A 25,935-nucleotide genomic window follows, 5' to 3' on the forward strand; every position below is an offset into this window, starting at 1 on the left:
TTACATAGTCGTGTACCGAGTAGCTTTGGCGACGTGATGCATCAAGGGCGCGAGGCTGAACGGCTGTTCTTGGCAACACCGCGAATCCCAGAATCTGTTTCATTGTCCAAATTCGACTTGTCTCTTTCGACCACCGATCGATGCATTCTTTTGGAAATAAAATGCACTCCCAAATCTAACATGGACCTTGAGGCTGAAAGCAATGAGGGCCCTAATTCTGCAGCAGATGCCAGATCCGAAGTCCGCTGCCCTGGAAGGCGGTTCAAGACCCCGATAGCATGCGTCCCTTGCCGAATGACCAAGACCAGATGTGTTTCTATTGGTGACCTGGATTCTTGTGAAGCATGTCTCAGGAAATCGCGCGCATGTGTCCGGCCCGGACCAGCGAAACCGCGAACGAATCCGTCGCAAAAGATCAGGGAGCTCGAGGGCAAGATTGCGTCCCTTTCCCAAGCATTGTCGGCCAGACAGCGTCATGACCAGCCAGGAGAACCCACTCTGTTGGCTACACCGACACAGTCAGTGTCATCCGGAAGGTCAAGAGACGCTTCAGTCCCCGTTGTACGTCCAACGTGGCAAATCTTCCCAGAGTCGCAGTCGAGGCACAGTTCCGCCCAGGTCGATCTGGATGTTGTGGACCAGGGACTTCTCGACATGCCAACCGCGGAGGTCCTTTTCAACCATTGGAACGACTCCATGCGACCCATTTTGCCTATTGTGCTACTCTCGGAGGACAACTTGCGGGAATGTAGGAGAGGTAAACCGATGCTGTTCCTCGCCATTCTGAGCGTCGCGAGCGGCTCAATCTTGCCGTCCTTCCAGTCACCGCTCGTCAAGGAATTGAAACGTCAATTAGCCAGACAGATTCTTGAACAGGGCAGACGAAGTATGGACCTCATCCAGGCATGCCTCTTGTATTCTCAGTACTACACCCATGATCCCGAATCACCCCATGCTTTGCCAACTCAATTTGTCTCTGCCGCCATTACCATGTTGTGTGATCTTGATATGGTGGAACACATTGCGCCTAAGCCGGGTTCTTGTACAGATGAGTCGAAGGAAACCGCTCGAGCCTATTTAGCGTGCTGGTATGCCGCATCAAGGTAAGTTGACTGCATGAGCTGCGGCGTCTTCTGGCTGATATTTGCGTCTCCGCCTGCATTAGCAATGCCATATTATTCCGACAGCAGACTCTCATGCCTCCTTCGTCCAAGCTTGAAGCTTGTATCAGCGTCTTGTCGACTGCGGCTTCTGTGCCGACGTCGGATGCCCTGCTCTGCAGCCTCGCACGACTGCAACTTATTTTGGATAATGTCTCAAACACCTTCGACCCAGGGGACAAGCAGGCGATTGGAGAATTTGACAGTCCGACCGTCCAATACCAGTTGAAAAGGTTTCAGGAGCGCCTCGCAAGCTGGAACGCCTCCGAGTCAAGCTTCGTTGATGACCGTTAGTATTGGAGCGCCTCGATATGGTTTGTCACTGTCGGTACTAATTCAACCCTAGGTTTGAAAAGATGCTCGGCCGAGTTTGCAAATATCTGTGTCCACCATATCGCGCTCAAATGCTACATGCAGAGACTATTCGCAGGCTCTGGATCCGAAGATTACCACGCGAGCGTTGACGTGCTGAGCTCCGGGCACCTCAAAGCACTTTTCTGCTGCTGGGATTCGAGTCAGGCATTACTCGACGCATACATATCTCTCGACGTTCGCCTGGCTCGATCGCTGCCCAATCACTACCTGATGTGGACTCTGTCTGCCGCGGTAGCTCTCATCAAGCTGACCCCGTTTAGGGAGGGAATGAGAGCCGGGACCGCGACCACGACCATGCACTCCGAAGAAGCCTCGGCCTTGCCCAGTCTCGATGCAATGTTGAGCAAGATCTCGGAGATCGTCCAAGACGGATATCTTCCGCAGGCGAAGACCTGGGGTATGGCGCTGGCCAAGCTCCGGTTCTGGTATCTGCACAAGAAACAGGTGTGCATCACCGCCCACGGACGATGTGACAGCCACAGCGACGGGCCTGTCTACAGTGCATTTGGCGACCGGTCTGAGCAGTCACCGACCGAGATCGATGTTACGTCCCATTTAAGACCAGTATCTCAGCCGTTATCTGACCCCAGACAATCTCTGAACACACCTGTTGTGGTCGGTATCGGTGCATTCGGTGTCAACTCCACGCCGTCGTCCACATCTGGCACACAGCAGAGGCACGCCGTCGACGCCACAGGCACAGCTCCAGTCGAGGCGGCGTACAACCCTCTCACCTACGCGGCGACCGATTGGGATGATCTGGTCTTGGACGCCGACTCACTCCGAGAATTCGATTCTCTCATGATGGACGACTCGGATTTCTGGATGAAGAGCTTGATGTAAATCAGGCCAATGAACCTGGTCCGTACTCAGTCCCAGGCTGCTGCTGAGAGAGAGATCTTTGATAATGCTTTTCGAAAGCCAATGCCGCCCGGACCCAGGCCAGCTATAAAGTACGCCCCGTTCCATTTCCCCCTCTTCTCCTCACCGGATATGCTCTGCGCGAACCAAGTCGAGCGGAGCAGAGATGTATAAGTTAGGCAAGCGAGGTGACGGGATGGAGGAAGCCAGCTGCAGGTCCGAGTCGCTGTCGTAGGCCCTGTGAACAAGCGATGTCAACCGCGTGCGCCTCAAGGCGAAGGAAGGAGTTAGGAAGCTGAACCAGAAGAGATCTCCAAAATGTGGAAAGGGGCATCCAATCTGTACAAGCCCACGGTATGGAAGGACAGTATAAGGTGAGTGGAGACACTTCAAGTCGAGTCTACAGGTACATATATTATTCACATCTGTCACAATCGACTTTTGTTGAAACACGAGAACTATGATTAACCAACGCAATAGCTAAAGGTCCCCCATAAAGACACCAACAACTCGCAAAAAGACACCTTTTTCTTTTCTTGGTGGATTGAACAGTTGGACCGAGTCCCCTTGGACAACCAATTCCTGTCTAACCCGATACTTCCCCCTCTGAGTAGCACAGGAAGAGAAAGAGCGTCGATCACGATTTCTTAAACTGACTCTCCGTTTCCAACCAAGTGCGAAAGTCCTTCAAGCCCGGGTTGATCTGCTTCAAGGCGGCGATGTCGGCGCCGTATCCGACGTCGTGGAACCAGCGGAACATGAGGCCCAGGTCCTTGACCATCCAGTTCACAAGCCCCGCCACGAAGGAGAAGGTGGTGGGCAGCGGATAACCAAGGGTCTGCTGAAAGACGGCGCGGAACTGGTCGTAGGTCAACTCGTCGCCGGCCAGCGAGAGTTTGGCGTTCGCGTAGCGCTCGGGCTTGAGGAAGGCCTCGGCGGCGAAGAAGCCGATGTCGCTGGTCGCGACCAGCTGGAGTTTCTGGCCCTTGTCCAGGCTGCGGGCCCAGCTCGACGCGAAGACTTTGCCGAGAAAGCCCGGCACGAGGTTCTCGAAAAAGGCCACGGGCCGGAGGACCGTCCAGTTCATTGCCGCGTCTGTGTTCTGTCTGCTCTTGGTCTTGTCGAAAAGGTGTTTTTCGATGTTGTACTTGCTCACGAAGTGGGGGACGGTGGTGGGATCCTTGTCCGATCGAGCAGGCCCGCCGCGGTCGACGGACGAGTAGACAAAGTGCTTGACGCCGAATTTGAGGGCCGCGTCGATGAGCGCCTTGCCCTGGCGCTCTTCAGACTGTGCACTGGCGCCGTTTCCGATCGCGGTCTGTGACGAAAACAACCACCATTCCACACGAGTCAGCTCCGTTGTTCCAAGACTTTTTTTCTTGTTTATTTCTTGAAAAATGGCAAGAGATAATAGTTCACGTACCTGGACGCTAAAGACGCCCCATATTGGCAGACTCGACGCCTCCTGTGCCTTTGCGAAAATGTCTTCGGCGGCGTCCATGTTGCCGACGACCAGCTTGATCTTCGGGGACTTCTGTAGAAGTCGCTGTGCGGAGGCGCCGGCGGCGTCGCGGGTCAGGGCGAGGATCTGGAAGTCGGCATTGGCGCGCAGCAGGGCGTTGACGACCGAGCCGCCCTGTTTGCCGGTGGCGCCGGTGATGAGGACTGCTCTGGACATGGCGCGATTGTTCTGAGTGAGTTGGAGGTGTGGGTGAGGTAGAGGTGGTTGAGAATGTACTGTACTCTCTGGGTACCTGAGATCTTTGTGAAGTATGAAGGATGAGGCTGTTCTCTGTGTACATCCCGCGGGATGAAGGGTCTGTTATAAAGGACACTGCGAACAAGGAAAGACAATGGCCCAGAGCAGAGCAGATGACAGATGACAGATCTATCCATACATCACCTATCGACCACCTGCAGGTATGGACAAGTACCTAATACGAGGTATTGGTAATTGGCGAGCCTCTGTCCACCGTGTTCGGAAGTACCTGGACCCGAAGATGCGTGGTGCGTATGTACCGCTCGCTGCCGCCTGAGTCTCTTCATTTGCACCAAGTATGTCATTGTACGTAGATGCTTGACTGCCTGTCATCAGTCTTTCAAGTTTCTGGCCAGCTTACGAGAGGTTCTAGAGAGTAGGCTTGAGGAGATACCAGAAAGGTCTTGTGTGACCAACTAAGTATTCGAATATCGTCCGATACATGCCAACCCTATGGTGTGGCGGGTGGCGTGTGGCGTTAGGGCGCATCGGCATCTCCACACTCCGCAAGTCTCTTGTTCTTGCGCGTTTTCGGAACCACGCACCGCCGAAGCCAGATTCCGGGGCATCAGGGGCACAAGGGGGGAAGATCTCATCTGACAAATGTACCGAGTGAAAAAGGAGGGAGTTCGGACCTGTCTCGCGCCGATCGATCGCTGCTTGATACAAGCTCGCGAGGTATATACCTCATATTGTATCTCCCTCTGAGGGATGTCGGGGCGCTTTTGGGTGAATAATCATTCAGTCGGGCTGGCTTGACGAGATACGGACGACCCATGTATGCATGTACCCACGTCCTTCGCGGGTCCTTCGTACCGGTGCTTCGCGTCGTATGTATTCCCCAGGTGGGGCTTTGTTGCATTCCTGTGCCACTGTAGGTACGCGTCTTTCCAGGGCCTTTGGCGCAGGTGCATCACAATATGGAAATATAGATTACCATTACCGTGCATGCACAGGGTAGGAGGTATGCTACTGCACAACACTAGATACCATTCGGTGCATAATCCATGACATCGACGCTGACACTGAACAATTGACAACCGGCACCTGAACGCGATAAAGTGGACAAAGTCCCCCGTGCAGAAGGTTACACAGGAGACTTGGAAAGGGGGCCAACGAAGCTGCTTCTATCAGCTTTACCAGTCTGTGTCCTTTTTAGAACTGGTCTTTTTCATGGGTCTCCTCTTGCTTGTCTCAAGTGCTCATGTACGATTGTTGAATTGTTTGATCATGGAGTCATTCAATCCTGCACAAGAGACTTCTCTATAGATACACATGACTGCCTTCCCCTCCTCCCTCCCCCTACCCTCCCCCTTACCACTCCTCTTCCTTAAAGGCAAAAGTAATTCAAACACCCGCCGCGGCAACCAACTCGGCCACCGTCTTCATCGGCTTGTCGTTGTTCTCGCCCACGTCGAGTGGCACCAGAATCCGACTGACGGCGTTATACCCGGCGACGACGGTGGCGAGCTCGAGGATCTCGCGATCGTTGAAGAGGCGCTTGAGGGCGTCAAAAGTGGCGTCCTGGACCTTGACGTCGACGGTGGCTTCGTCCGTGTACCGCAGCACGGCGATTTCTTTGTCGCTCAGACTCAGTGGGGAGACTGACCCTGACGATGAGGAATTGCCACCAACCTCTCCCTTCCCCGTCCCCCACGCCACCTCCAACGCCGCGGCCGACAACCCCGCCTTGAGCGCCAGCGCGGCGTGGATGTTCCACTCGTACACGGCGCCGGTGAGGATGGCGACGCGCGAGACGGCCAGCTCGAGCAGGCTCTGCGGCACGATCGTCGCGGTGCGCAGCGCCCCCACGAACGCATTGTACCCGTCCGCCACGGGCGGCGAGTGCAGCAGCGTCAGGTCCAGGGGGATCAGGGGCCGAGGGCGCCGGCGCGCCGCGATCCGCGCGTAGATCTCGCCCACGGATGGCGGGGCGTCGGGTGGCGGGGTTGATGGAGCGTAGGGGAGGCGCATGGCGTAGACACAGAGACTGACAGGGACAGAGACTGGGGGATGAACGGGTTTGATTAGTTGATTGATTGATTGACGGGTAGACTAGTCTGGCGGGGCTGACTGGATTTTGTCAATGCGTAGAGAGCAACAATGGTCTGTTGGACAAGGAACCCAAGTAGGGACAGTGGGATCAGAGATCGAAGAAGAGTACTCGAAAAGCCTTGATGGTTGGTTGAACAGACAAACTTTTGAGAGAAGTAGGAATTAAGATAAATCAAGGGCTTTTGATGGACCTTCTGGTTTTTTGCGGGGTTGGAAGAATTCAAGCACAGACATCTCATGGAGATGACATCCCTGCTTCTTATATCTACCGCAGCCCGCGCCGCACAAGCCGAAGCCGGCATCGGCGCGCTCATCAGATATTGAGAGGACAGCCCGTCAAAGAGCAAAAGATATACCCTGCATACGGAAAAGGAGGGAGAGCCATAAGATGACCTTGGACAAGTGCCCGTTCAGTCATGGTGATAGTTATTCGTGTGTGACTACTACTGCATTTTTTACCATATTCAATACGGCTACCGCATTACAAGGGTGGGTAAGTGGATGGAGCACTGAGACTCCAAGTCAAGGCATCGTCGAGAACACTTTGGCCCCTTTTTCAAAAAGAAAACCCGCTCACATCCCTGTCATGATCATGCATTTATGAGACAAAGAACAACAACGCCAGAACCCCCCCTCGTCCAGAAAATCGTCGCTCAAATGATACCCTACATGCCCGATGCTTTAAAACACAGTGTGAACCCAGCCAGCCTTCTGGCCAGGCTTCAACGGCGCCAGCGTAACGTTGTACTCCAGATCCAGCTCGGCCTTGGGGTCGTCGGACGGCTTGAAGTCGAGCAGCAGGTCATCCTTGACGGCGCAGACCGAGTCGCTGGTCACGTAGGGGTCGTCGCGCGGGTACAGCTGTGTGGTCAGCGACTTGTAGCCGTCGGCGCTGATCATGAGGTGGATGTGCGCGGGCCGCATGGGGTGGCGGTCCATGAGCTTCAACAGAACGCCCGCGGGCCCGTCGGTCGGCAGTGAGTACGCCGTCGGGTGGTAGCAGTAGTAGTAGTACTCGCCCTTGTCGTTGGTGCGGAACTTGCCTCGCAGGTTGTTGACCGACTGCGCGTCGTCCTGGAAGTCGTACTTGCCGTTGGCCGACGCCTGCCAGATGTCCACGATCGCGTTGGGGATCGGCTTGCCCGTCTTGTAGTCGCTGACCACGCCGTGCATGCGCGTGAGGCGCCCGGTTGGATACGGGTCTTGGACGATGCTGTCCCCGAGCTCCCGGAATGGCGCGTGGGGGCTCCAGAAGGGTCCGAGGATCGTCGACGACGTGGGCGTCTCGTCGCTGTCCAGCATGATTTTATTGGCGACCTCATCGACCAGTCTGTACAGTGCGACGTGGTTAGCTCTCGGGTCTTGATACCGCCTCTAGGAGATTCTCCCACTTACGATTCAATGCCCAGCACATCACAGATTCGCTGTCCTTCGTTGCGCTTGGAGTCGCTGATCTGACCGATCGCGTTGATGAATTGCACGCCTCGCATCCATTCTTCAGGCGTCAGCTCGGTTTCGCGGACAAAGTCGTGGAGATGTCGGATCAGCTTCCCCAGCACGAATCTGGCCCGATCGGGAGTCTTGGGACCCATGGCGTTGATGAGGCTGTCGGTGAAGTTGGGGTCATATTTGTGCTCGGCCGCGTGGCCGTTAGTGGCGCCATTGGTGGCGCCGTTGGTCGTGCCATTTTTCAGGTTGACCGTGGTGGAGTTTTCGACGACGTTCTGGAACGACATGTTGGTAGCAAAGTGTATTAGTGACTGAGAAATTTAAAGACCGCTGTGGGCAAAGACGAGAGGGTTGAATAGTGGAAGAGTGAAGTGAGAGAAGATGGTGGCAGTATATATACAGCCAACACCACACGTTTGTCACTTCTCACAAGCCAGCCGGCACAAACACTCGGCTCATGACGTGCGATTCTTGCGAATTCTGGGGAATCAAGGGGGAACCACTGTCCCTACGGAGGCTACGAGGACCTCTTCATCGACCAATTAGGGTCCTGTCAAGTCTAAGCAGGTCGGGATTATAGGTGGAGGGAAGGACGGGAGTGACGGGAATGAGCCTCGTAACTCGTCTTGTGTCGGCAAGTTCGTGCCGCCTCTCGCTTGGTGAAAAAGTTCGAAAAATCGGTAGTTGAGAGAACGAAGTGGACGGAATCGTAATCGTGGTTGATCCGGCAAGCAAATTCGGCATCTCGCCATCTGCGTTTGACTTTTTGGTCAGACGGCGTCATGCGGGGCTTTTTCCGGGGCTGGATTGGCACCGAGTCAGACGCATACAATTCCAATACATACGCACAGCGCACATTGCACAGTGAAGTGAATGACATGGTCGGATATGTCTCCTACACCCAACAAACATGAAACACCATCTCATGATAGGCACATGGACGCCGCCTGGGGCCATCTTCACGGTTGAATTTGACGACGAAGCATGGACGTTGCGGTTGGTGAAGAAAACACCCATTCCTGCGGATGAACCCATCTCGTGGATGACATTCGATGTGAGTCTTGCACCAGACATAGTGACATGATCAACTGATCATATCCCTCATCAGCATGCACGGCGAAACATCTACGGAGCCTCCATGAAGAAATGGTCCAGCCATGCCGTCAAAGCACCCGACAACATCTCGCATGAAGTGTCACATCCCATGAACCACGACCGTAAGTTTGGTACCTGGTTGAAGTTGATATCAGGCTGACAACACGACAGCTCGGGCTCAGAGTGCCGATACCAGGACGAGAGCCATCTTTGTCCTGGCCGCCAAAAAGCCGCCCTACTGCGTCTATGGCAATCCGTTCTACGAGCATGCGGGCTATGGTAACGTCTTTTCCGTCGATGACACGGGCAAACTCGATACGAATATCCAAAACTACGAATACAGCGAGAAATCGGCCATCCATGGCATGGTCTTTGACCCGACAGAAACCTATCTCTACTCAGCCGACATGTGGGCCGACAAGATCTGGACGCACAAGAAAGCGAGCGATGGCACTCTCACCCTGGTCGGCAGTGTTGATGCACCCTCGGCTGGTGATCATCCTCGATGGGTAGAGATTCACCCTAGTGGACACTACCTCTACGTGTTGATGGAGGCAGGGAATAGGCTGGGGGTGTATGTGATTGATGAGACGACCCATCTCCCCGTCTTCACCCAAGACCTTTATCCGCTGGTTCCGCCAGGTATGTGTTTGATGCTGTGACTTGTATGGCAAACTCCCGCGAGAACTAACGAGAAGCAGGTGTGCGAGATCTCAAGAAGATGTACAGGTCGGATGTGGTATTCTGTTCGCAAAGTGGCAACTATCTCTTTGCAACTGCCCGCTCGAACTCATTCAGCGTGACTGGGTACATCAGTGCCTTCAAGCTTGGACCACAAGGCCAGATCCAGAAACAGCTATGCATCAGTCCAACGCCAAACAGCGGCGGCCACTCCAATGCAGTGAGTCCTTGTCCCTGGACGGACGAGTGGTTGGCTTTGACAGATGATCAAGATGGATGGGTGGAAATATACCGGTGGCACGACGAGTATCTCTCGCGAGTGGCTCATCTGGACATCAAGGAACCCGGTTTCGGCATGAATGCCATCTGGTACGACTAGTTCGGAGGCATCGGACTCGATGTACCATATACTGTACGTGTAAATATGGCAGTTCCGCTAGATGACCCTCATGGCGGATAAAAAGTCTTCCGCCGCGTTGTTCCCGGTAATATTTCGCATTTCTTCGTACGAGATTTCCGAAGACTGTGTCTTTCAACCCCACAGAACAGATCCGATGCAGTTGGTCAGCCACTGGTGCCACTGGTTACGGGGGATCGTAGGCACCCCATGGCACAGGCATAATTCGTTGTTGTAGGCATCGAACTTCGGCAAATGCTTCGTCCCTGAGGCGCCCACTTCCCGAAACTCATCTCCGCCCTCCATTGGCCTCCCATGACGGACCTCTAGGATTCCACCATAGGTATGGGTGAAGCTGACTTGTTCCTCCTTGTGAATGTGCACAGGGCGACAGGCACCCACAGATTCTCCTGGGCAAGTTGAAACATTCAATTGTGGCTTGTCGTGCAACTGGATTTCACGGAAGGTGCAAAGGCTGAAGAACCTGCCACCGGGGCAAGAACGACCCAACAAACCCCCCACTTGACTATCACCATCTCGTCAAAGTGCAACGTGGAAGCGACTTGTCTATCTCACTCTTCCGGTGACTCTCCCACATTGTCTTGATTCGTGACCAGACGGGACCTTTGTGAGTTGCCGTCATGCCTTCCTCAAACCCTGTCCGGGGGCTGCTGTTCGTGACCATGCAGCCCAAGGAGACACTATCGCTCGATCTCTTCCATGACTGGTACAACAACGAACATGGCCCCAACCGAACTCGCCTCTCCTTTATGCCCAATGGGTTTCGATATCGAGCGACAGACCTGCCAGGACCCAATGCCGGCACTCGTGAGCAGCCCGAGTTCCTGGCTATCTACGATGCTACCGACATGCACCAGTTCACCGAACAGCCGTACCAGTATCTGCGGGCGCCGCCGGGGAAAACCCAACGAGAGATCGATGTCATGGCCCAGATCTGGGTAGATCGGTTGACGCTGGATTTTGTCGGCGAACGTATCAACGACAAGACATTTGTCAAACTCGAATCACCTGAACATTTCCGGGAGAACGAGAAAGGAAATGTCCTGACTACCCTCAGATTACTCCTCGACACGGATCAAGTCTCGAGCGTTGAGACCTGGATTCAGACCACGGTGCTCCCAAAGGTGCAAGGCGTCCCCGGCTGGAGGAGGACGTCGTGGTACAAGACGTCGTATCTCGAATCACGCCAGGACGGCAAGGTCGATTTTGTCCTGATCAACGAATACACGCCGTCCACCGACCCCAAAACACTACCCTCGACGCTTGAAGCACTACCCGCGGAGGTTTCGCAGAGCAAGGCACGCACGTATGAACTCTTCTACACATTTGGAACCGCAGCACGTCACCTGGCAATCGTGGCACCGTGGACGTCTCCAGATGGAGTCACCAAGACGCTACCAAAGGTCTCCCCCTACGGCTCGGCCATAGAGTCGACTGTCACGACCCGCGACGGTGCAGTCCTGCCCTTCCGCCTTGAAGGCAACTCCGACCCCAACGCCCCGGTGCTGGTGCTGGTCAATTCGGTCCTCACGACCTGGGGAATCTGGGACGCATTCCTCGTGCACTTCTTTGCTCATCAGGAGAACCAGAGATACCGCGTCCTCCGCTTTCTGGCCCGTGGCAGGGTCGTCCCCAGTGGCACAATCAGCCCTGTAACCGTTGACCTGCAAGCGTCCGACGTCATCCAGCTACTAGACGCCTTGCGTATCCCTCAAGCGGCGGGGCTCGTGGGCGTGTCCATGGGCGGCGTCACTGCTCTGGCAACGGCGCTTCAGTACCCGGCACGGATCAAGGCCTTTGTCGCGTGCGACACGTCTGCGAAGTCACCGGCTGGCAACAAAGAGACTTGGGGCCAGCGAATCGCCGTGGCCGCGAAGGAAGGCACCAAGCTACGCCTGACATCTCTGTTCGGCGACGAGTCTGCGGACGATGCTGCCGGTGGTCCGCCACAGCCGGTCGTGGGCGAGGAGCTTGCCGAGATGACGGTGCGCCGGTGGTTCGTGCCCGAGTCGTACGCCGACCCAGCGCTGGTGCCGGAGATCGCCCGCGTCAAGCGCATGATCTACACCAACTCTCTGCCCGAGTTCGAGCGCGGCGTCGAAACCCTGTTCAACTACGACTACACACCTCTCCTGCCCGGGTATCAGGGCCGAGGCGCGTTCCTGGTCGGTGCCGGCGATGGCGTGCTCCCTCAGGGCATGGAAAAGCTGGCCCAGCAGTTAGGCTCGGCGGCAGGGAAGACGGCCGCGTTCAAACTCGTCCAGGGCGCGGGCCATCTACCCATGGTAGAGAAGCCCAAGGAGGTTGCCGACTTTGTGGCGGAGTTTTTGAATGATTCTTAAGAAATCAGCCAGCACAAGCCCTGTAGATCTGTAGACCTGGGAAGAGAGCGAATGTACGAGCCAGAGCGATTTGTTGCGTGTCACAGCCTCGCCGTGGTGTTTGCCATAATCATACCATACACTATTCTGGGACACTCGGTCTATTTCTGCATCTATATCTGCGACCGCGCATCTCCTTTTTATCTGGGAACCTCGTTTTCCGTCTTCTCTCATCATCGTTGTCATCCTCCTCGCTCCCCTTCATACCATTCATTCTCACTTGACAACTTCTCGACCAGATATCGCTTCCACGTCGAGCCGATGATGGCAGCTTTGCACACTGACTGACGCTGACGCTGATCAATCGCCTCATAACAGTAATAGTAGCACGTTGATTCCAGATTACAAACAGTATGATGTGACTGGTGTCCCTGTCTATACCTTGTCAGTAAGCCATGTGTCTAAATTGAGCTGTGCAGCCATGTCCAAGTTGAGCCTGCAGCCATGACGGGGCGACTCAACTCAGCAACGCTGCTTTTTTAGGTGCTCAGAAAGTTCGTTGGGACAACCCAGGCAGGACCTTGAATGGTCGTAGTAGAGGAGCTCATCCTGAAATGATCGATTCTTCTCTTACCGACAGAGGTTGATGTTGTGCCGTCCGCACCTGAGGAGCCCGTCTCAGGCGTAGGGCGGCATCACACTCGCCCCGATCCGGAGGCCGCTGCGAGCTCCTCTTGGCAAATCTGCCGCTGAACTCTGAACGACTCAAACTACCTTATCAGTCACAGGCCATGTCGATTGAGACAGTCCGTCTGTGTAAGACATTCTCTCGTTCCAGAACATCGGCGTCCTGCTAACGTGGAGAGCAGGTCAACGATGCGGACTATACGACTAGGAGTCATTGTGCCCTCGTCAAACACTGCCTTGGAGCCGCTGACAAATGCAATCGTCTCGTCGATACCTTCGGAGAATCTAACGATCTCGGTGCACTTTTCTCGGTTTCGTGTCACCACGATCGATCTCACTCCAACGGCGAGCGCTCAATTTGTGTTTGAGCCCATATTGGCCGCTGCCAGGCTGCTAGCGGACGCCAACGTCGATGTGATTGGCTGGAGCGGCACATCTGCGGGCTGGCTGGGCTTCGACCACGATGAGAGACTGTGCGCCGCCATCGAGGCCGACACGGGCATCAAGGCCACAACATCTGTCCTCGCACTCAACGCGCTCATGCGCAGCCTCGGTGTAACCTCGATAGGGCTGGTGACTCCGTACATTAAAGGCATGAACGATGCGATACGCGCCAATTACGCGGCCATTGGGATAGACATCAGCGCCAACTGGGAGCGCCATCTGGGCATCACGGACAACAATGAGATTGTGCGCGTCGACGAGAGCACTCTGGACGAGATGGTCATAAACGTGGCCGCCAACGGCGCGCAGATCCTCACAACATTCTGCACCAATCTCCGGGCGGCTCAGCGTGTCGAGTACTGGGAGAAGTCGCTGAGGGTGGTTGTGCTGGATTCTGTCAGTACGACGGTTTGGGGGATGCTGAAGGTGGTTGGGGTAGACACGCGGCTTGTCAAGGGATGGGGGTTTATGTTTGAAGTTGACTGACTCAGAGGGTCAGAGACTATGTAGATGTGCGCAAGGCTGTGGCGCAGCTCGGCAAGGCTGGGCTGTTTCTTGGCGAACCGTTGCTAGGAAACGGGTGGCCCGGCCATTTCGGGATCCCCCAAACACGCCGCCAACTGCAGCCCGTCCCATCATTGGGGGCTCTCTCGCATATTCGTATGCAACCACCCTGCTTGTTCACCACTCCTTACAAACTCTGTACCACGCATAGCTAATCGCAATCTTGACGATTCTTGATCAAACTTCTGCATCTCTGTTATACACTACGACCAAAAGACCATCAATACATTACTAGGGGCTGGCACGATGCCGCCAGGCACTGCGTCGGAATTGGGTGCCCCTCCATCTGTGCCGTTGAGCTGTAGGTAACTGCCATCACGGGCATCTGAACCCAGGACTAATTGCTGAGCCGACAGTTTCAAACAACTTCTGGGGACGAGATGACGCCGGCGTCGACCCCCTCCTTACCCGCATGCAAAATGCCAAAACCACCTGCGACGAACTGAAGGCCTTTTACAATGCACGAGCCGCGTTGGAGGAAGATTACGCAAAGAAGCTGCTGAGTCTGTCGCGGAAGCCACTGGGCAGCGTCGAACAGGGGACCTTGCGGGCGAGCTTGGACGTCGCCAGAGGAGAGACCGAGTCCATGGGCAAGCAGCATGCACTGATCGCCCAGCAAATGAGATCCGAGCTCGAGGAGCCGCTGGCAGCGTTTACGGGCGGGATCAAGGAGCGTCGCAAGATCGTGCAGAACGGGATCGAGAGACTGCTGAAAACGAAACAAGCACAGACCGCCCACGTCAACAAATGTCGGGACAGGTACGAGCAGGACTGCCTGCGCGTCAAGGGTTATCTGGCTCAGGGCCACATGGTCATGGGACAGGAAGAGCGCAAGAACAAGGCCAAGCTTGAAAAGACGCAGATCAACATGGCCACTAACTCGAATGAATACGAAGCCGCCATCAAGGTTCTGGAGGAGACGACAGGCCGGTGGAACAAAGAGTGGAAGGCCGCGTGCGACAAGTTCCAAGATCTCGAAGAAGAACGCCTCGACTTTACAAAGTCGTCTCTCTGGGCTTTTGCAAACATTGCCTCGACCGTGTGCGTCTCGGACGATGCGTCCTGCGAGAAGATCAGACTTGCACTGGAGAACTGTGAGGTTGAAAAGGACATTTCCTGCTTCATCAAAACGTGCGGGACGGGTCAAGAGATTCCCGATCCCCCTCGATACATCAACTTCTGTCGAGGAGACGTGGATACGGCATCTGAGGTTTCGGAAGACGAGAACTACTCGGTTGCCCAGTTTTCACGGACCACGAATCCCGCGTTCAGATCGTCTTCACCAACGCATTCAACTTCTACGAAGCCCAGATCCAGCCAAACTCCTGAGCGCCGATATTCGGAAGAACCAACAAGACTAGAGGAGGACGATATGCCGACACCGTCTAATGGAAACAGTGGACGGCCCCCGCCGTTGAACTACAAGCATCCAGGACCAAATGTGCCCCCGAACTACTCACCCAGTCAACATGGCGATGTGCCGCAGGTGCCACACAATCAGTATCCGACTGACGGCATGACCATGTTCTGCAGAGCCGACGTCCCCTCGGCTGCAAGTTCTGCTGTATCCTCGAACACTCGCCCCGACAGTAGGGACGACATCAGTGAGTATTCTGCACCAAGCTCGTTCACGAGTGCGGAGCTTAGCTCTGGCGCTGCTTCACCTACCAAAGGACCCCCCATCAACGGCGTTGAATTGCCTGGAATGGCGTCACCTGAGAAATCCGTCCAGAAGAAGAGGTCTGGTTTCTTCTCCAACAGTCCCTTCCGCAGAAAGTCCAGGAAAGAGCACGAACCTCCTCAGCATATCAGCAGCTCCTCCAACCGCAATACTTGGAACGGAGCCTCAGCTACCAGCACTCGCATCAATCTCAATCCCACCGTGACCAGCGCGCAGTCGAGTCCTAACAAATCTTCGGCCCGTCAAGCACCCAGCTACTTCAACAGAAACGCAGTCGACATGGCACCCGAAGGCGAGGAGGCTGCTGACCCTCGAGCAAGCTTCCAGTTGAGTGTGGGCAACAATGTTTTCGACGTGGCCAGCCCAGACGGTGCTCAAGATTCAACGCCCAAAGCAAGCACCGCAAATAGGCGCAGCCAATTCATGCCGCCACCGTCGGTAGCGGGCAACGAGCTGATGCACGATCCTATAGCCCAAGCACTGGCAGATCTCAAGTTGACCGCTGGTGCCTCCACAGCCATGGCCAAACAATCAAGTACACGGGTAGCCGTGGATCGTTATCACGGAGTGACGACCCCTGCACCTGACCAAGAACCGGCTACTCGACCAGGAGTACTGAGTGCTGAGAGTCAAGCCCGTCTGGCTGCACAGAGAGGAACACCTCCACCTGCATACGACACTGCCGGTCCAGCATCTATGGCAGGGGGGAGAACGCAGAGCGCTCTTGGAGTTCCTCAGCCAGCACATACTAAGAGAGAGATGCTTAATCGCACGGAGACGTGGGGCACTAGGGGAGGGCCCCCTCAAGCCCAGCCATCAAGACCGGGTACAAGAGATGGGCGGAGGAGTCCTGGACCAGGGATGATGAGAGCGGCAAGTCCTCAACCTCAACCTCTAAGCCAACATCCTCCCCGTGCCAGAAGCCCGGCTCCCGGCGTCATCCCCCGTGCTGTGAGCCCTCAACCACAACAGGCTCAGAGATATCAGCCGAGGTCGAGAAGTCCAGCACCTCCCATGGCCCCTAGAGCGGCAAGCCCGAACCCGGCAATGATGCCAGGAGGACGACCAGGGGCTCAGCAATATCGGGCAGCCTCGCCGAATCCTTATGGAGGATCACGAGGTCAAGGCTCAAGACAAAGTACTGGCATGGAGATGCAATTGAGCAATCAAGATCCGGGGCGCTACGACGGATCTGGTGGTAGTGGACGAAGTCGCCAGGGCATGATGCGGCCCAACTCTAGTTTTGGTGGCGATCGGTATGCGCAGCAACAAACTCAGCAGCAACAGTTCCAACCTCCATCGCAAGGGTACGATAGCCGGCAAAGGGGTGGAGGTGCAAATGGAGGGGGTATGGATATTGAGCTGAGGCGAGAGAGGAGCAAGAGTCTCGCGGCGATCCCGTACCGAGCAGGTGCTCCTCCAGAGCAACGTCAGCAGCGAGTATTGCATTATGGTAAGTCAACAATGACCCGTCAGAGATTTTCGAGTAGAGACTTCCACTTGGGAAAACAACTTGCTAACGATAGTCTTTACAGCGAGGGCAATGTACAGCTACACGGCGGCGATTCCCGAAGAGCTGTCCTTCTCCAAAGGCGACATTCTCGCAGTATTGCGGCTTCAGGACGACGGATGGTGGGAGGCAGAGGTGAAGGAGAGTGCGAGGGGGATGAACATAGGGGGGATCGGATTGGTGCCCAGCAATTACTTGCAACGGTGCTGATTTCAAAATCTCTGGCAAAGGTGTGTAGATAACGCAAAGTGCTATGGTGACGGACATGACCCAGATATCAACATCTGCTCGGTTGGATATTATCGGAATCGGAATGGGATCAGGTTTGTACGATATTCGACACTACCACCACCGCGTGAGTTTTGGGGCTTGATCTGGTTTGGCGCTATCTGGATTCGATTGGGTCGGGTCGACCGGTCCTTGAGCGTGCGAGCTGGTTGTCTGTAACCTACCCTACCTACCTACCTATTTACCTAGGTATGTACTCGCTGCGCGGATCATAACACGAGATTTGGGTAGCGATCAATGATATGAATGGTCAGGTTAGGTCAGATCAGGTCGAAATGAGATCAGACGAGGCGATTCTACTAGGTACTGACTGAGTGACTGACAATGTGTTTTCACTGTCTCGTCGTTCGTTATATGGTAGAGTGGGGTGGGTAGTGTAGGGTAGGGTAGGGTCGGTTAGGATAGATATACCTCCCTCGTACGACTGAGTATACGGGTATCTAATCTAGGTGACTAGGTGACTAGGTAAAGAGCGATCGAGGGATTAATAGCGTTTATTAGACTAGGACTAGAAGACCATGTCTGTTCCCTTGCTTGCCACCTTTGTCCTTTTTTCTTTCTGGGGTTCCGTAGCATGCATGACGTGATATTTGCTGGGTTGGACCGGACCGGATAGGACAGAAAAGGGCGTGACGGATGGGCGGGAGTTACCAACAAACAAACAAATAACCCTGTGTTCCATCCCCTTTTTTGTGTCTAATCTCGAGATGGATTGATAAGCCGCAATCGGAACTGGAACTGGAACTGGATCGTGGCCTGGCCTGACCCTGTTGTTCTCCCAAGACAAGTTCAAGTCCACAAACAGCACCATGCACCAAATCCAGAGTCCAGCGTCCAAAGTGCGAGTGCTCATACAACGAGAACCTGTCCATCCCTGTTCGATCCATGCTGAGCATCTCGTCCCGTCGATCTAGGTGTCTTGAAAATGACCCTGATCACCGCCCGTGGCCTGACCCCTGATCATTATCCTGACTCGGGCTCTGACCCTGACTCTGACTCTGACTCTGACCTTGATGACCTTGATCAATCGCATCGGTGTGGCAGTTATTATTGTCGTTGCTGTTGTTCTTGTTGCTGCTGGTCTCGTTGTTATTCATGTTTATATTGGTCGCGGTATCCGGTGTCAGCTTCAAGAACTTGCACCCGTTTTTGTCATCGAATCTTCCGTTGTCCTTGGAGTTTGGCGCGGTAATGTAGCCATCGAGGACCCCTTTTGCCGATGATGACCCATCATTCACGGTGCTTGATCGCTCAACGGGGATGAGTTTCAAAAAGGGCATTTTACTCTTCCTCTCTCTGTCTCTGTCTCGGTCGATGTCGGGTATGTGTGTGTGCTGGCTCTTCTCCTTGTTCTTCTCTTTGTTTTCGTTCTGTCCGTGGTGAAGAGCTCTGTCAGTGTCTGGTAGCTTCTCTTGGATCCTTGCTTTTCTGTGGTGGCGTCGACAGACAGGTAGGCAGCACGGTCAAGCTCAAGGTCGTGTCGAGGGCGATAACAATGACACAGACAGATGGAAAATAGAAGAAAAGCCTCAAACTCTTTCTTCAACAAGAGGTGTTCCCATGCCGGGTGCAGAGCAGTGAATGGTTGTCACCAGCACGCAGGCAGAAAGTGTTGTTTCACACACACAACATGGGTCACAAGGCAGTGGAGTTCCCCACATGGATGTTTCCTGTGTGGTCGTTTGTCACTGCCCTGGAATGTTCAAGGCCAGGACCTATCGAAAGAGCAGAGTCCAGACAATGCCGCCTCCAAACATACCAGCCACTGTGATGTAGCTGCTCAAGCCCATGGTGGCCATCCCCGAGATGCCATGTCCACTGGCACATCCCCCGGCCATTCTCGCGCCGAATATCATGGTAAACCCCCCAATAAAGGCGGCAAGGGGGTTGATGACTGGCCCTCCCGCCTCAGACACAGCCGGTATGAATCGCGAAATGATTTTTGCGCCGCCGATGACACCGCTGGCGAAGACGATGTTTGACAAGCCAGGCCCTGCGGTCCCGTCCACGACACTCCAGATATACTTTCCAATATCTTCATAGGCACCCGATACACCCAGGGTCTTCCGAGTAAACAGGACCGAGGTCGCTTGCGCCACGCCGATGAGAAGGCCACCGATGATAGGGTTGAGCCAGTAATCCCTAGTAGGTCCCAGGTACGTTGCAGCACCGATCATGACGAGACACAGTGTCTCATACAGGAGGATCATCGAGTTGGTGGACAGGCCGAGCTTCTCCTGCACAGAGTGCGGAGCAGGACCGGCCGACGCGCTCGCAGGTGTCGTTCGTTTGATATGCTGCGCCGACTTGACAAAGGCCACCGCTCCCAAGATACAGCCAGCGGCAACGGCCGGTGCAGATTTCACACCCATCGCCAGCTGCACAAGGACAGTGCCCGGACAGGCGCCGGTCAAGGCCATACCGATACCGTGCAAAAGTCCGCCAATGAGGTTTGCATCGTATTTCATGAACCAGCCGTACGTCGAGTCCGACCGAGGCGAGAGTTTGGCGTACTTTGCTCGATTCGCCCAGTAAACAATCAACGCACTGCAAGCGCTGGCAGCGATGAAGCTCTTCATCATATGGAAATTGCCCAGCTGGAGTTGTGTGATGATGACAGAGGGCGAATATACTCCCGAGGCAGCCAAAGCGGCACCGAAGATGCCGCCACTTGCAGCGCTCATCAAAAGGGAAGACATGGCTGATCGTCTCTGGCTGTCTGTGTGCTAGGAATTGGGACGATTGAACTCTTGCTGGGAAGCCAGGGAATACGAGTAGTCGTTGGAATTTAGAGACATGTTATTCGAGATATCTGGAAATGCTTTTTTTTCTCTCTGCGTGGCTTGCCAGGGCGAGGCTTGGAGCCCGAGAGTAGCAATAGAGCCCGACATTGATGCTGCTAGGCTCACGCTAAAGCAGGACCCAGCAGCTCGCCACGAGGTCAGTTTAGCTTTCCAATTCCCCCCAATTTTGGAGCATTTTGGTCAGTGGTGGAAAATAGCCTTCCAGTCCCCGAGGACGCCGTCGAAACCCACCTTTGTTGATGAATTTTTTGGGGCAAGGGATATTGGTCCCCATAGCTCACATCATGATTCAGAAGGATAGACAGCTAGGACGATCGAGGTCCCCGTCAGGAAAGGAGAAGGATCTCAAGTCTCAAGCAATCCCCCGAAGACACCGATTGTCCACCAGAGACGGCGATGCAGACGGGTTCTTGCCATGATTGTTTGCGTGTATCCGAGCCGCGTCATAGACTTTTTGCTTTGCTCCTAGGCGCTGGGTAGGGCTTCTCGCTTAGTTATTGGGCGCGGGGAGTTGTTGGTGGGAGGGCACGTAGGGGCAAATTGGTCACTCTCACCCTTCGTATTCGCGCGGGGCATCGTGTGGACTGAACACAAATAAACACTTGCTCGGCGACTTCGGTAAAAGGGGGTGCCTGGAATGGCTTGAGGTGCGACGGAAGTGGTAAAAGGTCTTTGGGCATGGATAGCTACCCGTGATTCGGTGGTAAGAGAGTTGAAGTGAAGGGAGAAGACAATCCGAGGTTGGAAAAAAAAGATGAGATGGCCTGGTGGCCTTTACGGTGACCTGCAGGGGAGGGTCAATAGGTGGGACAACACTGGTCTTGATTCCCCTGCAAACATCACCACATGCACTTGTATACCCGATGCGCCTCATGATGCCAAACCTGAGGAGAAGCATGTCGACCATCAAACAGCTTGAGAGACCTCATCGCCTATTCATCTTTGTTGATGCTTGACGCGAAAGCTGTGTGAAGCATGTACTGTACAAGGGGCTTGATGCTGCCCTGCGCCACGAGATCTGATCTGTATGATCGCTGATCGTCCCAGCAAACCCGATCGGGTCGCCTTACAGCACATAATACATCTAGGCCCGAAACGAGGCAGTCATACTTTTATATCGTCATCGAACCTCCAGAGAACATGGTCAAGCTCAGCCCCCAGAATTTAAGTCACCATCTTGTTGTCTACCGAGGACGTCTCTTTCAATGGCTGCGAAAATCAAGTTGAACGTCCAGAATTTCCCACGCCCTCCCTTGCTGGAGAAAACACCAAGGCACTTGGTGCTGAGATGGAACGGACAGACCCTGGCCGACACCAAATCGGCGTACTGGGTCTTGGAAACTACACATCCTCCAAGTGAGTCCAGTCTTGCTCTGGAAGTATTAGGCATCTACGGGGAATACATCCCTGTCCAGCCAAATCACAATTGACAAAGAATGATCTACTGGTGCAGCCTATTATCTTCCCCGAAACTCCGTCTCGGACTCCTTCAAGCTCACCCAGGTCCCCGAGAAGGCATCGCTCTGCGAATGGAAAGGCCGAGCCACATATTGGGACTTGACGGACAAGTCGACAGGCCAGACGGTTACGAACAAGATCTGGAGTTATGAGTCGCCAACCCCGGCTTTCACAAGCATCAAGGGATATTTGTCCTTTTATGCCAGCGGCGTGCCGTGGGAATGCTTCGTCGACGATGAGAAGGTCGCTCCCCAAGAAGGTGAGCAACTGACTGACACTACGTGGCGGCCGAACCTAATCCCCCTCTTTTATAGGCGACTATTATGGTGGATGGGTGACCAGTGAACTCGAGGGCCCCATGAAAGGAGGCCCTGGCACATGGGGTTGGTAGTTGTTATGGGTTACCCAGTGTCCAATGCACTATCACTATTAAGACGTCATTTCTATCACCACAGTACATGCACTCTCATGTGTCTCATCCAGCTCTTGTCTGCGGAGGGCGCAGCGCACCTTCTTCTGGTGTTATAGAGATCATGTTTCGAGCCCGTATACGTATCAGATCGGAGGTCGGTGAGATAGTTCCTGCGCAGAAGGAGGAAATGGGGGTTTCTCTGGGATGGCAGGCGGCATTATTGGTTGGGATGACTTCGCACATCCAGCACATGCGCCCTTTCGCGCACGCATGTCAGGGGTCAGCCGTTGTGATGCTGCGTTCAAAACTGCAAGTCGAACAGACAAGCAAGTAAGCATTCATCGTACTGCTGATTCCATAGAGTGAAAGAAGCGAAAAGGGCTGAGATCTCCGCTGCCACAAGCAAGGATGTTCCAGTGCTGCAAAGCAATGCGGGAAGGAGTGACTTGCTGCCGCAGTGCTCGATACACTAGACTGACGCTTTTCCCTCTTCGACGCGGAGGTCTCTCCCTCCGATGTGCAACTATGTACTAGCCCCTCCGGTATAAATTCTCCGATTGGACTCTCGGTTAACCTCGCTATACCGTCATAATCCCTCCCACCACGTCTCCATGCCACTTTCGATGCCTTCCGCCTCGCTCAATGCGGGTAATTGATGGTAGACTGGGTCATGCGTTGCTCATCTGCGCTTTAGCATTGCTCTGTGACAGAGATTCTCGCGTCGCGGCATTGCCTCCGTTGTCAGATCCAGTGGGTGAAGTGGATTCTTTTCTTTGATCCCTACGAGGTCGTACGCCGTGTTGCGTGGCGGTTGAAACCTTTTCAGTTCTCCAATTCCTGTGCCAGAGCTTCTCTCTTTTAAAGAATTCTAGAAGTCTTTCTGGTTGCAGATAACTTCCTGCCTTATTGCTTCTTCTTGTGTAGTTTCTCTTTTTTCTTCTTCTCTTCTTTCAAGGTAACGATACGGTTCTTAGAAGCCCATGGGGGACATGTCCGGGGTCGACGACATGTTGGTGCCGATGGAGGTCATGGACTTATCCCTGGGGTGGTCGTTTAAACAGAGTGATGATGTTGGTGAGAATGCCTGGTATCCAGTCAAGAAGGTCCCTTCCACCGTGCACCAGGATTTGATCGACAACAAGAAGTGTGTAATGTGGCATCCCCCCGACAACCGGCCAAAGCTGATGTAGACACCCACCAGACTGGATGATCCCTTTGTCGGATTCAACGAGATCAAGGCAGAGTGGGTAGGGTTGAAATCATGGACCTACCGGACCAGGCTCGTCAGCCCTTCGGTGCCGCGAGGCTCCCAAGCCGTACTGGCCTTTGATGGTCTCGACACGTTTGCGCATGTCAAGCTAGACGGCAAAACCATCCTGAAAAGCGACAACATGTTCCTGCCACACCGAGTCGACGTCACAGACCTCATTCAATCCACATCGGATCACAGCTTGGAGATCGAATTCGAACCCGCCTTCCTGAAGGCCAGGGAAATCAAAGATCAGCATCCGGAGCATAAATTCATTTGTTTTAATGGTGACTCTGCACGTCTGGCCGTGAGGAAAGCACAGTACCACTGGGGGTGGGACTGGGGGCCTCTCCTGATGTGTGCTGGCATTTGGAGACCTGTTCGTCTGGAGATGTATTCCATCAGGATAGCCGATCTGCGGACCGACATCACCATCTCAGACGACCATAAGCTCGCCACAATCCAGGCCTCGGCCGAGATTGAAGGACTCGAGGACCAGCATGGCCATGTCAAAGTTGACTTCGCCGTCAGTCTGGGAGATACCAAGATTCTGTCAAGCCAGGCAAACCTCGTGTCGGGGAAGAGGGCCACTGCCCACCTTAAAGTGTCCGATCCGCAGTTATGGATGCCCAACGGGTATGGGCAACAGCACCTGTACACTGTGAGTGTCACGATTTCGACGACGGACGAGATGGTGTTACACCGTGAGTCTCGACGTATTGGTCTACGCAAGGTTGAACTCGTCCAGGAGCCAGACTCTCATGGAAAGTCGTTTTATTTCCGGGTCAACGATGTCGACATCTTCTGCGGTGGCTCATGTTGGATTCCCACCGATAGCTTCTTGACAAACGTCACGCCCGAGAAATATCGAGCATGGATCGAGCTGATGGTGCCCGCGAACCAGAAAATGATCAGGTAATACAGAACAAAACTTCATCCACCCCGAAACCATCCGACCGCTACTTAATTTTGTCGTGCTTTGGTGGAATTTGAAGCTAACGGGTGTGGCCTAGGGTCTGGGGAGGCGGGATTTACGAAGACGACGCCTTCTACGACGCCTGCGACGAGTTGGGGATCATGGTGTGGCAGGATTTCATGTTTGGCTGCGGCAACTATCCCTGCTTCCCGGAAATACTCAAGTCGATCGAGGCCGAGGCCGTGGCCAATGTTCGACGAATCCGCCATCACCCATGCGTGGTGATTTTCGCCGGGAACAACGAAGACTACCAAGTGCAAGAGTCTGCCCATTTGACCTACGACTATGACGACAAGAACGAGGAACACTGGCTCAAATCGGATTTCCCAGCACGCTATATCTACGAGTCACTACTGCCGAGAGTTTCTGCGGCGGAGGCGCCCTGGATTCCATATCATCCGGGATCACCATGGGGGGACGGCAAGATCAGCTCGGACCCAACGGTCGGGGATATGCATCAGTGGAATGTCTGGCATGGGACGCAGGAGAAGTACCAAATCTTCGACTCGTTGGGAGGACGTTTCAATTCCGAGTTCGGCATGGAGGCATTCCCGCACATTGCGACCATCAAGTCGTTTGTTGAGAAGGACGAGGATCTCTATCCGCAAAGTCATGTACTAGATTTCCACAACAAAGCCGATGGCCACGAAAGGCGAATTGCCACGTACCTAGTGGAGAATGTGAGGACCGCGACCGACCTCGAGGCGTACATCCACCTCACCCAGCTGATCCAATGCGAAGCTCTGATGTTTGGCTACCGCGGCTGGCGGAAACAATGGGGAGACGGCCGACACTGTGGAGGAGCCCTGGTGTGGCAACTCAACGATTGCTGGCCGGTGACTAGTTGGTCGATTGTCGACTACTACCTAAGGAGAAAACCGGCGTATTATGCCATGGCGCGCGTTCTAGCCCCGGTGGCGGTCGGAATTCGTCGATCTCACCACGACTGGAGTGTGACACACGCCCGCGAACCCCGGACGCAGGATTGGGAGTTGTGGGTCGTCAGTGCGAAGCTGACCGACATCACTGCGGATGTGGAGGTCAGGTTCGTGTCCGTCCGCACAGGCCTGGAGATCAAGGACAAGATTGTGAAGAAAGGAATCAAGGTCAAAGCCAACACAACTACCGACGTTCTCAAGGGGCAGGTCGACAATTTCCAGGAGGAGCCCCATGTCCTGGCCGCCCGGATATGGGTCGACGGCACATTGGTTGCTCGTGACACTGATTGGCCGCAGCCTCTAAAATATCTCCAGTTTCCCGAGCGAAACGTCAAGGTCGAGGTGGTGGGTGACGAGATGCATGTTTCTGCAGACAGGCCGGTCAAGTGTCTTGTGTTTGAGGAACGCGAAGGGTGTCATCTAAGCGACAGCGCTATTGACTTGGTGCCTAATGACCAGCAGATTATCCGAGTGCGAGGGCTCAAGGCTGGAGAACCACCACTCAACTGGACATATTTGGGGGCTGGGGAGCAGTAAGACAGGTGCAGTCATGGCCCCTGGAAGCCGAGGTTACGACGCATGAGACCAGACCAGGGCACGCAAGAGATGCCCAAGAGGGATGTTGCATATTCACTTGACAAATGGAAAGCAGCCAGAGGGCTAACTGATCTCATTCGGCCCGAGGAGAAGTTGATTTCGAGATGTGGTGAAGTTCACCTTGCTGAGACGAACAGTCAGCCTGATGGTATG

At 54.4% G+C, this 25,935-nt stretch overlaps 12 protein-coding genes across 12 annotated transcripts; 7 read left to right on the forward strand and 5 right to left on the reverse strand.

Moving 5' to 3' along the window:
• Positions 1-180: 180 nt before the first annotated feature.
• Positions 181-2,378, forward strand: AYO21_05336 (hypothetical protein; the record flags this gene model as incomplete). Its single annotated transcript, XM_022655306.1, has 3 exons — positions 181-1,103; positions 1,166-1,449; positions 1,507-2,378. 3 exons carry the CDS (start codon positions 181-183, stop codon positions 2,376-2,378), a joined length of 2,079 nt encoding a protein of 692 aa, XP_022512388.1.
• A 655-nt stretch (positions 2,379-3,033) lies between these two features.
• Positions 3,034-4,074, reverse strand: AYO21_05337 (hypothetical protein; the record flags this gene model as incomplete). Its single annotated transcript, XM_022655307.1, has 2 exons — positions 3,034-3,714; positions 3,820-4,074. The coding sequence occupies 2 exons, from the start codon at positions 4,072-4,074 to the stop codon at positions 3,034-3,036; spliced, it is 936 nt and encodes a 311-aa protein (XP_022512389.1).
• Positions 4,075-5,502: 1,428 nt separating this feature from the next.
• AYO21_05338 (hypothetical protein) lies at positions 5,503-6,129 on the reverse strand (the record flags this gene model as incomplete). Its single annotated transcript, XM_022655308.1, has 1 exon — positions 5,503-6,129. One exon carries the CDS (start codon positions 6,127-6,129, stop codon positions 5,503-5,505), a length of 627 nt encoding a protein of 208 aa, XP_022512390.1.
• A 762-nt stretch (positions 6,130-6,891) lies between these two features.
• Positions 6,892-7,946, reverse strand: AYO21_05339 (hypothetical protein; the record flags this gene model as incomplete). Its single annotated transcript, XM_022655309.1, has 2 exons — positions 6,892-7,540; positions 7,606-7,946. The coding sequence occupies 2 exons, from the start codon at positions 7,944-7,946 to the stop codon at positions 6,892-6,894; spliced, it is 990 nt and encodes a 329-aa protein (XP_022512391.1).
• A 623-nt stretch (positions 7,947-8,569) lies between these two features.
• On the forward strand, positions 8,570-9,814 carry AYO21_05340 (hypothetical protein; the record flags this gene model as incomplete). Its single annotated transcript, XM_022655310.1, has 4 exons — positions 8,570-8,713; positions 8,768-8,876; positions 8,926-9,396; positions 9,456-9,814. 4 exons carry the CDS (start codon positions 8,570-8,572, stop codon positions 9,812-9,814), a joined length of 1,083 nt encoding a protein of 360 aa, XP_022512392.1.
• A 659-nt stretch (positions 9,815-10,473) lies between these two features.
• AYO21_05341 (hypothetical protein) lies at positions 10,474-12,195 on the forward strand (the record flags this gene model as incomplete). The annotated part of the gene is made up of 1 exon (XM_022655311.1): positions 10,474-12,195. One exon carries the CDS (start codon positions 10,474-10,476, stop codon positions 12,193-12,195), a length of 1,722 nt encoding a protein of 573 aa, XP_022512393.1.
• Positions 12,196-13,050: 855 nt separating this feature from the next.
• On the forward strand, positions 13,051-13,791 carry AYO21_05342 (hypothetical protein; the record flags this gene model as incomplete). The annotated part of the gene is made up of 1 exon (XM_022655312.1): positions 13,051-13,791. One exon carries the CDS (start codon positions 13,051-13,053, stop codon positions 13,789-13,791), a length of 741 nt encoding a protein of 246 aa, XP_022512394.1.
• Positions 13,792-14,115: 324 nt separating this feature from the next.
• On the forward strand, positions 14,116-17,270 carry AYO21_05343 (hypothetical protein; the record flags this gene model as incomplete). The annotated part of the gene is made up of 3 exons (XM_022655313.1): positions 14,116-14,170; positions 14,226-17,003; positions 17,077-17,270. 3 exons carry the CDS (start codon positions 14,116-14,118, stop codon positions 17,268-17,270), a joined length of 3,027 nt encoding a protein of 1,008 aa, XP_022512395.1.
• A 1,013-nt stretch (positions 17,271-18,283) lies between these two features.
• AYO21_05344 (hypothetical protein) lies at positions 18,284-18,628 on the reverse strand (the record flags this gene model as incomplete). Its single annotated transcript, XM_022655314.1, has 1 exon — positions 18,284-18,628. One exon carries the CDS (start codon positions 18,626-18,628, stop codon positions 18,284-18,286), a length of 345 nt encoding a protein of 114 aa, XP_022512396.1.
• Positions 18,629-19,063: 435 nt separating this feature from the next.
• Positions 19,064-20,047, reverse strand: AYO21_05345 (hypothetical protein; the record flags this gene model as incomplete). Its single annotated transcript, XM_022655315.1, has 1 exon — positions 19,064-20,047. The coding sequence occupies one exon, from the start codon at positions 20,045-20,047 to the stop codon at positions 19,064-19,066; it is 984 nt and encodes a 327-aa protein (XP_022512397.1).
• A 1,310-nt stretch (positions 20,048-21,357) lies between these two features.
• On the forward strand, positions 21,358-22,001 carry AYO21_05346 (hypothetical protein; the record flags this gene model as incomplete). The annotated part of the gene is made up of 3 exons (XM_022655316.1): positions 21,358-21,508; positions 21,606-21,869; positions 21,925-22,001. The coding sequence occupies 3 exons, from the start codon at positions 21,358-21,360 to the stop codon at positions 21,999-22,001; spliced, it is 492 nt and encodes a 163-aa protein (XP_022512398.1).
• A 1,001-nt stretch (positions 22,002-23,002) lies between these two features.
• AYO21_05347 (hypothetical protein) lies at positions 23,003-25,722 on the forward strand (the record flags this gene model as incomplete). Its single annotated transcript, XM_022655317.1, has 3 exons — positions 23,003-23,166; positions 23,224-24,186; positions 24,285-25,722. 3 exons carry the CDS (start codon positions 23,003-23,005, stop codon positions 25,720-25,722), a joined length of 2,565 nt encoding a protein of 854 aa, XP_022512399.1.
• Positions 25,723-25,935: the final 213 nt, after the last annotated feature.

Source organism: Fonsecaea monophora (genome assembly GCF_001642475.1).
Source record: "Fonsecaea monophora strain CBS 269.37 chromosome Unknown Scaff33, whole genome shotgun sequence".
In the NCBI taxonomy this organism is placed as follows: Eukaryota; Fungi; Ascomycota; class Eurotiomycetes; order Chaetothyriales; family Herpotrichiellaceae; genus Fonsecaea; species Fonsecaea monophora.